At 40.2% G+C, this 10,628-nt stretch overlaps 1 protein-coding gene across 3 annotated transcripts in view; it reads left to right on the top strand.

The window, feature by feature from the left end:
- The window catches only part of LOC109914322 (fibroblast growth factor receptor 4-like), a 272,492-nt gene extending 263,159 nt beyond the window's left edge, over positions 1 to 9,333 (top strand). For all 3 annotated transcript variants that reach the window (XM_020513906.2, XM_048603719.1, XM_048603720.1), the window contains 2 exons: positions 4,499 to 4,604; positions 5,757 to 9,333. In XM_020513906.2, coding sequence (XP_020369495.1) covers positions 4,499 to 4,604; positions 5,757 to 5,915 — 265 coding nt within the window. In that variant the 3' untranslated portion in view covers positions 5,916 to 9,333. The remainder of the gene's footprint in view (positions 1 to 4,498; positions 4,605 to 5,756) is intronic.
- The last annotated feature ends 1,295 nt before the right edge of the window (positions 9,334 to 10,628 follow it).

Below are 10,628 nucleotides of genomic sequence, written 5' to 3'. Positions count from 1 at the left end.
GATGAACATTTCCCATCAACCACCACCTTTAATCAGCCATGCTGCAGATACTGGGGTAGTATAGGAGAACTCAGACACACATGTTGCAGGGAATGCAAAAGGGCAAATTGTTCAGTCTTGTTTCTATCTTCTGTCTTCTTACAGCTAGCCTTTCTGGTATGCTTATTCTGACAGTAGTCAAGATGCCTTCAACCCTAAGCTCTTTGCCATTTTTTCCATCTTTGGTTAACCACAGCAACCTAGCAGCAAGAGAGACTGAAGCAGTGACAAGGACTACTTAATATCTACTAGTCTCATGCATCCCCGCTGCTACCCAATTACCCCAGGGTATTTGTATCTCTAATTAAGCCCGAGTAATACATGAAGCAAACCATCAGAAACAACGACTTTGCTGCACGGTTTTCTCAGAAGGCAGGCCTCCAGTACTCACTAGACTGAGTGTCAAAGTTCATAGTGACCTTCTGTGAGCTAAAGAACTTCACTATCATAAGGACACAGCCTGTGGAATTCAGTAGTGTAGTGGAACTAGGGGGACGAGGCATTTTGAGTTCCTTCCCTTCCAATGGGTTGTCCATGAGTGAACAATGCGACTCCAGCTCTCCTAAGATCTCATCCCCCATGTCACAGTTGGACCACTGGACCGAAGGGTCTGTTTCTGAGCTGTATCATTCTCTCCATTTTCAGACCATCACAGCATATTCTTGGCTAAAATCCTGAAAGAAAACATACCAACAAAAACCTTTCTGTAATATCTTTTCTTCAGTATCCCAAAGGGAAATGAGTACCTGTGAAGATATGAAACAAATAAACAACACACCCAATAATAGAAACAAGACTGAACAATTTGCCCTTTTGCATTCCCTGCAACATGTGTGTCTGAGTTCTCCTATACTACCCCAGTATCTGCAGCATGGCTGATTAAAGGCTACATTTTTTCACTAGAGGAAACTGCAGATGATTTTGCTCCTGAAGCAACTCTGGGCCTTGATGTCTGAGCTTTGACCTGTAATTCCAAAGCCTGGGCAGTGGCAGTCTGGATTAGCTGGGTAAGAGTCAACAGCAGGGGCGCTAGTGAAGTGACAATGATGGGAGCGTGAATGCCGGAGTATTGAGGGAGAACAGCAGGTCTGTGGATAGAAAATAGCTGCCACAAACCTGGGCAGTGTCTCAGCAATCCTATGAACCCATTGGCAAGCAGGCTGCTGGATTGTGAGAGTCTGCATGAGCCTTTGAACACTGAAATCCTCAGCTACACTAGCAGCAGTCCAAGGATGTACAGCAATTAAGATGGATTTCAAGACCATCATTTGAGTTTTTACTGCAACACTGAGATACTGGATGCCTTCTGCCTGTGCTGCAGTGGAAAATGAGGCAGATGGTGCCAAGTGTTACATTCAGGGTGTATCCCTAATGTCATTATGAAGCTGATTATTAGTTCCAAGTGGTGAAGATTGGTTGTAAGCTCTCTCTGCCAAGTTGGAGTTGGTTGGATTTCTCCGTGCTTTTGACAACAACAATAGTCTCTGTGGCAGGTCTACCAAAACAGAAAGTTCTCACTGTGCATGCTTATCAGTGTAGTTCCTTTCAAGTCTTCATTGGAGTTCCAACCTTTTCCCAGCTTACGTTCCCACCTAGCCTGTGTCGTCAATAAACATGGATAGTATTACTCTCGGTATCTCTATTATATAGATTTTGAACAGCTGAGGCCCCAACACTGATCCTTGCTGCTCTTTGCTAGTTGCAGTGTGCCAAAATGAAATGCTCAGTTTGGCACACTCTCTGCTTCTTGTCCATTAACCAACTTCTATCCACAATAATAAATTCCCCAAATCAAGGAGCCCTTATGTTGCATATTAATCTTTTAATGTGGTGTTTACTTAATGTCTTTTGGAAATCCAAACAACATTTACTGGTTCCCCTTTATCTACCCGACTTACTACATCCTCAAAAAAACTTAAAATAGATTTGTGAAACAGGATTTCCCTTTCATGGAACTATGGTGGCTCTGTCTGATCATACTATGGGATTCTAAGTACATTGTTAGGATTTCTCAATAATAGATTCCATCATTTTCCTGTGATGATGTTAGGCTATCTGGTCTGTAACTTTTTTTTGTCTACTTTTTTCCTCTTTCCTTGAATAGCAGCTTTACATTTGCTAAATTCCAAACTGCTGAAATTGTTCCTAAACAATTGTTCCTAAATGTTAACAAATGCATCAGTATCTCTGCAGCTATGGAAAATGTTAACAAATGCATCAGTATCTCTGCAGCTATGGAAAACGTTAACAAGTGCATCAATATCTCTGCAGCTACCTAGGCCATTAGGTCTTAGAGATTTGACAGTTTTAGTTCCTTAAGTTTCAATACTGTACTTTTTCTGTGTTGAATGCCTGTATTTCTGGGATATAATTTGTGTCTTGTGCTGTAAAGACAGACAAAAATACTTTTTCAATGTCTCTGCCATGTCCTCATTCCCCATGATAATTTCTTCTGTGTCTATCTCCAGGGTGCCAACATTGACTTTATTATTCCCCTTTTCATATATTTGTATAAACTGTTACAATTTGTTTTTCTGTCCCTAGCTAGTTTATCACATATTCTACATTTTTCCCTTTTTAATCATTAGTTTGGCTGTCCTCTGCTGTTATCTAAATCTCCCCCGGTTCTCATGCTTATAACTTTCTGAAATACATCACAAGCTTCTTTTAATTTGTTATTAACCTTAACTTCCATAGTAAGCCGTGGATGGATCTCTTCCACTGAATTTTTGTTTTTCACAATGAAATGTATTTTTGTGACTATGTGCCTGCCCACCCGCTTTGAGTGTGCAGCCAGCAGCATGTTCAACCCTGACCTGAACACTGTATTAGTCAAAATCTGAAGACATAGAGTTTGCAAGGTAAAGGGCAATTTTGCATTGCAACCCCTGTTTTCGAAACCAATTGTTCCTTGTATGTCTTGATACAAGCATTGTTTGGACTATTGAAGTGTATCTAACTGAATAGACTCCAACTAAAGACATTTGGAATAGCAATGGCAAGTCTTTTCTTGCAAAATTTCTGGCAGTGGGCTGGATTTTATGATCTCAGCATGGGTCCTGCCTACAAATTGGACAACAGGTGGAAATCCACTTGGCTTGTGTTGGGGGAGACCCAACTTAATTAAGAAAGTAAGTGCCCCATATAGGCCAGTTTCAGGCCTTACTTGGGACTTCGCACCCTAACAGCAGAGATCTGGTAGCTCTCCAATGCTGGCAGCACCTCAAAGCAGTGGCAGCTGCAGTTGTTCTCTGGGGACTTCACTGTGGATTGTCACTGGATCCCTAGACCCAGATGTGTGAGGAAGGGGTGGGAGTCACAGGGTGGCAGGTAGCAGGAGAGGAGCATTGGAAGGGAGATGGTGGCTTTCATTGGACCCCACCATTAGTGCTGCCAGGTCCTATTTAGACACAGTCCATGACAGTGAGATCCCCATGTGGTAGGCTTCTGGCAAGTTCAATAGGTTTGCTGGGTGGCCTTCAGGAAAAGCTAAGGCTATGACTCTATTCGGGGTTTGAGTGTAGATTTGTAGCTCGGGCGCTCGTTGTAGATATTGGTATGTTCGCTGAGCTGGGGGGCTTGATAGCTGGTTCAAACCACCAAGGACAACAGCGCTTCACAGGAGGCTCCACAGCACTGAGGATGTCACCTGGTAAGGGCACAAAACATCTGCAATCAAACCTCCCAGCTCAGCGAACACACCAACATCTACTGTGACTCTTTGCCATGGAAAAGCCGTTAAAATCCCTCTTAATCTTCGAACCATCACCACATTCCAATGGGCTCTGGAATAATCATCAACTGTCTCCTTAATGAGTCTAATTGATATCCTGCCTCATGCAAATGAATTTTCAGTATGGGCCAATTCCCACTGAAAAAACTGCGCAGAGTTTGTATCCTGTCACTAAGTCACCCTTTATTCACACATGGATAGTCCTTGACACTGGTTCAGCTCCCTCAGAGCCAGCTCTCAGAGTGAACAAGATGTCTGACACTCCTGTTTTTTGTGTGGGTTTTCTTTTTTTTTTATTCTGAATCCCCAGTTTATATATTTTTCCTCCAAACCCCTACACCACTGTCATATAGCAGTAGTGCTTATTTTCCCCAGTACCTCCGTGTGTGTGCAGGTGCGAGACACAGTGACCCTCCTGTCTACATCTGTCAGCCAGGGCTTCCTGATTGGACCAGGTTAACAGCCCCAATCAGGGAACTGACGTTCTATGAGGTCCACCTGGCTGACCTCGTTACATTCACTATAGTTACCTCCAATTCAAACACAGGAGATACTCCCCCCAAGCTCCAACCCCAATGAAAGACTGATGGACAATCTCTCCTGTGATTTAATTGGGCTTCACTGTCATGATTTTCACTGTTAGGCTGAATTAAGTTCCATATAATATCTGTGATTTGTGTCAAACTATTGGCATTGCATCCTAAAAATTATATTTCTTACTGTCAGATATTTGCTGATGAGGGAATGCTGGCATGCAGTATCTTCTCAGAGACCAACATTCAAACAGCTTGTGGCAGAACTTGACAAGGTCTTGTCTTCAATATCAGATGAGGTTAGTATGTCTACCATATACCTCACTTTCAAAGTTTTCTCCATGAGATGGATTTCTTCCTTACCAGACCAAAATCAAAATATCTTCCACAGTACTCCAATTCATCATCATCCTGACCTAGGAATAGATTGTTATTGTTTCATCAGCCCTACTCAAATTCTGAGAACTCCCTACCTGACACCACTGTGGATGTACCTGCAGACTGCAGTAGTTCAAGAAAGAAAATCACTTGCATTTCTCATTGGGGATTGGCAATAAAATATTGACCTTGCCAGCAATCCTCACGAACAAATACAAGAAGCTGCTGCTACACAAAACCAGTCTTTTCGCAAAATAACACATTTATCCAACAATAAAATCTGGCAGGAATAATGTGATTCTAGCGATAAGAGTATTGTTGGTGGCCTAATTTGCAGTGGAGCAAACAATCCCTGAATTGCAACATAACTACCCAAAAAACAACCTCTATCTCATTCCCCATAAGATGAATGATGATAGTGATCCATATCATTGAATATAAGAATATTGATACAATCTATACATATATTGGGACATAAAAGAAGACAATGTGTAGGAAAAGAAAAGGCGTTTTTATTTACCACTTTTTGGTGAATTTATATGCTCAACATAGTCTATGATTCTCAATATGCTGAATACAAGCATTTCTTTGTCAGGTATGTAATTGATAAAATGTTTCACCAATGTAGCTTGACATCATCCCACCTCCACCCCACCACCCCAAAACCTCAGAAGACCACTTCTCTTATATAAATATCTCCATTTCCTACCCCACTGTCAGAATAGCTTCTGAATGATATTGCCAAGTTAGTGTAAACTTCTGGCTAATTACGGCCGTTTTTGTGTGTGGGATTGGTGCCCATTCAGAACTGTACTGAACCTGGCCAAGTTCATTTCATTTAAACAGAAGAGACTTTCATTCTGTTCCCACTCACTGGAAAGGAACCCAAGCCTGAAATGTAAAAAGACAGTGTCATAATCAGCTCCACAGCCAAGTTCTCCTACTACTGAGAAAAATAAATAACAACAATCAGGTTCTGCAGAAGTCCAATGATAACTTTGTTCTGAACATATACACTGTGTTTGAGATGATTCTGATGTGAATAAATATGTCTGAATTTTCTCCCTCAACAGTATTTGGACCTCTCCACTCCTTTTGAGCAATATTCTCCCTTGTGTGAAGACAGCAATAGTACATGCTCATCCAATGACTCCGTCTTTGTTCATGACCCTATGTCGGATGACCCTTGCTTACTGAATTACCATGACCGTAATACTCGAATCAGGACTTGAGAAAGATGTCAGTCTGGAACTCCCGGCTCAATATGGATCATTTCCCCTGTAATTAACTCTGATGGTACTTTGGGAATAGTTCAAAACTGGATGGAAAGTTAATTTCTTTTAAGATTTGCTTCTTCCTGAAAGACATGAAATTTCCTTTTGAAGAAGAACATTCTCTCTCACATAGCATGACTGGGTCAAACCGTTAAGATTTTAATTAATCCTGATTTGTCCAAATTCTCACCATTTGAAATTGATCATTTTTACAATGAAAGCCATATTTGAATGGAGAAAAGCTCTGTGTATTCAGGTATTGAGCAGCGGCAGAACTCTACAAATGGAGCTCTGTGGTTTACACTTGATGGTGATACTGATTTTGAGCTTTGTTTCAAGATACTATCAAAGGACTTGCTGCACCTAGACATGATGGCCTTTGGCAGTGAAGAAGCATTAACCTAAGCTACACCAGAGAACTTATCTGGAATAGAAATACACCAAGACTGGAAGAATCTGAAAAGCAAGTTTTGTCCATTGGCAAAGCATCAAAAAGTGAAGAAAGTATATTTGCCATACAGAAATCTTGCCACGTACTTTGTTGTGATTCATCACAAACTTCAATGATAGGAACAAATCAAGTGAAAGCATGTTAGCATGAAATTTCTGGACTAACATTCCCAATAAAAGTATCAACTGTACCTTCTTCAGTAACAATATGATTAGATGCGCTGCTGAGTTCACTCAATGCCAACGAGATGGTATTACATCCAGGCTGGCTCTTTTCCTGGAACACACTACTCTGAAGATCCAGTGACTGAACTCACCATAAAATGTCCTTGAAAAGAATATGTGTCTAGTTCAAATGTATTTAATTTTTTAAAATATTTGAAAAAAATAATAGATTTGAAGCTCCTGGCACAACTGGTGGCATAATGCATTGCCATTTATCCAATTACTTGTTTCTTTAAACACAGTGATTAGTCTTGCAAGAGCTATTACCATAGCAACCCTCATTTATAAAGAATTTAATTACTTTTTTCTGTGTGAATAGAACAGCCTGGGAACAGCTGGTCCAGCTGTTTGTAACACCGTTTATCCAGATAATCATCAGTTTACTGTTTTAAGCCCTGCAGTAAGCTGTAAAATTGAAAAATATTTGTATCTGAATTTTTTTCTTTAAGTAGCATGTCCAAATTTATTGGCAGTCATACTTCCTTTTCTGGTTATTAGATTCAATATATTTGTGGTCTAGAATTATTTACAGTAACTACTGGAGACATCTGTGGAAAAGAACATTCGTATTTTGTGTTTTTTTTCTTATGAGTAAGACTCCTTTTTTTTTGTTATTTGCTCAATTCCCTGGACTTTTATCCCATACATAAAGTGTTGCTGAGAAGCAAGAGAACAACCAGCTCCAAGTCCATGAAAGTAGCTTTGATTCCATTTTTAGCTTATACCTGCTACAGGAATTTTGTGTCACACACTGTGACAGCTTTGTTTGGCAATTTAGGGAAAGGAGTGGTGGGGAAGGGAAAAGGGAAATTGCAGTAATGAATCCACATCCCACTGGTTCAAGATCTGGGAGACTGGGGTCAGTGCTCAAATATGCTTGAGCTGTGAAGTTTTGCTTCCTCAGAATTCTTGGAGCCTGTCAGATGCAGGCATGTTGATAGCTGGCTTGTATCAGGGATATTGTTTCTTCAGGAATTATTAATGATGCTGGCAGTGACTGTTGTTAAGTTAAAATCACAAGCAAAATGCTTCTGTTAGGATTCTAAGTTGCTGCTGTTTGTCAAATACAGATATTATTTTAGTCAGTTATTGATGTGCCAAAACTCAGTGGCTGATGAAATGTTAGCTGTGCTGCAGTATTTGTAAATAGGGTGCCTTCTGATCAGGTAAGAAAGAGATTTTTGCATTGAGTAGAAATATGACTAATAGAGTTACCCTCGAAGTCTGAATTGTCCTGCCCTTCTTTGAAATCACATTTCTTGTAAATATGATTGAGTTGAATGTAGCTGTACAGTGTGTCTTATATCGGCATGTTTATTGCCAAATCGTTGCCTTTTTTATAAATTATTTTTGCCTAAACTGGTACTACAATGAAGGTGCCTTGTGTCAACAATACAACTGAATAGTTCTGGGATATACTGTTGGCATGGCAGGGATTTACAGGAATTGTGCATTTTATTGTGCACAATGTTACCAATGGATACAAGAGGCTGAAGAGGAAACTGAAAACTTCTCCTCTCTGTCCAATATGTTGCTGAAGGTTTTTCCTGGATGGTGGAAGTCCTCAGCACCAACAACACTTTGTAAAAATGAATGCTGCTTCTTTCCTGCTCCATCCCTTTTGTTGAGCAATGTGTGCCTCAGACCGTGCTGTGATACAGCAGTTCAGGTAAAATGGCAAAAAGCTGGGACCATACTTAAAGCTAAGTCTGGGATAAAACAAAATCTGGAAGGTCAGACATCAGTTTTGTACATGTTCTTCCTTGAGCAGGCAGGTCTGTAGTCCTCACAGGGGAAGTAACACTGCCAGCATGGATGTTCCACCCTAACTAGTGGGGCTGTGGGTCAGCTTAGCGTAGGCAGTAATTGAGAATTAAACTAAAAGAGGTAATCATTATCTAGAGTCTAGTATATTACTCTCAAGTTTCACCGTGACACTCATTAACATTTACCAATAAAAATCCATCGCTAACACTGGTGGTACAAAGAAGAACAGTTGAATTCATTTACCATGATTTATAGAAACTAATTCATTAAAATCACATTTTGAACGCACATTTGTTTTTCAATTTCTTTTTCCTTGCTAATTTTCTCCTCCCCATTAGCCCACTTTCTTGAAATTGGCTGAGCTAATGAAAAGAACTTGCCACATAGCCACTCAAACCTGTCACATCATTCAATATGTTCATGCTAATCTTCTACATCAGCTCCACTTTCCTATCCTATCCTATCCCCACAGGCAAACCTGTAGAACCAATATAAACTGGGGATTGAAGCTGATCTCACTGAGTCATTTTTCTGGTATTTTGAACAGGACATTCATGATTTTAATGTCTGAAATTGAGATTTTTTTCCTTCTTCCCAAAGAACAGTTCAGGTTAAAGGTAAAGGTGAGAGAGGGGGTGATCTTTTGAAGTACTGAATGATATTAGTTTACTAGCTGTGAAGTATTTTATACCTCCTCCAATCTGGGCTTTCTGCCTAGTTCAAAGTTTAAATAGGATGAATAAGCAACGTCCATGAAAATCATCTTGTGGAAGGATTTTCACACAAGTTTCATGTGGAAATTCCAGTGACATTAATCTAGAAACTGAGGGGCCTTCATGTTTGACAATCCACCAAGTTTCCCCACACATCCGTTCAGTACAGCACTTACTTGGAGACTGAGCATTTCGTGCCACTGTGCCCTGCTCTTGTTGAGGCTGGTGTTAGTGAACTGCTGTGCCTTGGTCTTACTGAGGCTGGTGCTGGTCAATTATTGAGTCACTTTCTTAAGCATACATGTGAAAATGCCAACAACATTTTGGAAATTATGACAAGGTATATTGGGAGGAAAGAATCAGCAATTCAAGAAACAATATCTTTAATGAGCCTATATTTTTGTACTACCTTGAATGAAATTGCAGGCTGATAATTAAAATAACAATCCATATATTAGATTAATTTTATCATTAATATTGTTTAAATATTAATCAACTATATTGTATGTGATTTGTACACAAGAATACGTTGTTTTCTGAGAGTCCAAACATTTTTAAAAGCATACAGCAGGGTTTTACGACTTGTCTAGTTGATGGCCAACACATACTTGGTGAAGAACAATTAAGAACCACTGTGAAATTGTGAATTCTGATATCAAACACATTGCAAATGTATGTAAGACCCGATGTATCTAATAACTATATACAGCAACCAATGTATTTCTTAAGCATAGCACAATCCCCTCACTCATCCGGTAGGCAACTGTCTAATGGTATTATCACTAGACTATTAATCCAGAGACACAGTTAATGTCCTGGGAACCTGGGTTCAAATTCTACAAAAATAGATAGTGGAATTTGAATTTGATAAAAATCTGGAATCAAGGGTCTAATGATGACCATGAATCTGTTGTCAGTTGTCAGAAAGAACAGCGCACTAATCTGGTTCACTAATGCTCTTTAGGGAAGGAAACTGCCATCCTTACCTACTCTGGCCAACATGCGACTCCAGACCCACAGTAATATGGTTAACTCTTAACTGCCCTCTGGGCAATTAGGGATGGACAATAAATGCTGGCCTGGCCAGCGATGCCTACATCCCATGAATGAATAGGATCATACATACACATCTAACAGAAGCAACATTTAAGCTCTATCTCATGGTCACACCCTCAATCATATGGCTCATTCCCTTGTCATAGATACTTGTCCTTATCAAGTCATCATAGTCCCAGAGGGCCATAGGGCTGCTCTCTCATCAGAGAGAGATGCTTGGTAGTGAGTTTAACCTCAGTCACCTTCCCTTGGCAAAGGGTGAGGTTGAGAAGGTGATACCTTCAGTGTGACCTCAGCCAGTGTGAGAATTGAACCTAAGGTGATACCATCGCTGGGCATCACAAACCAGCCATTCAACAAACTAACTGAACCCTTCTTATACAGTACTCAAGTGTACAAATAACACATTCTACTTGCAGAGATAGTAAGAACTGCAGATGCTGGAGTCAGAGATAACACT

This window comes from Rhincodon typus, chromosome 12 (genome assembly GCF_021869965.1).
Source record: "Rhincodon typus isolate 14 chromosome 12, sRhiTyp1.1, whole genome shotgun sequence".
Classification (NCBI taxonomy): domain Eukaryota; kingdom Metazoa; phylum Chordata; class Chondrichthyes; order Orectolobiformes; family Rhincodontidae; genus Rhincodon; species Rhincodon typus.
Note: the sequence above shows the minus strand (reverse complement) of the source record. Positions and strands in the feature narration are given on the sequence as shown.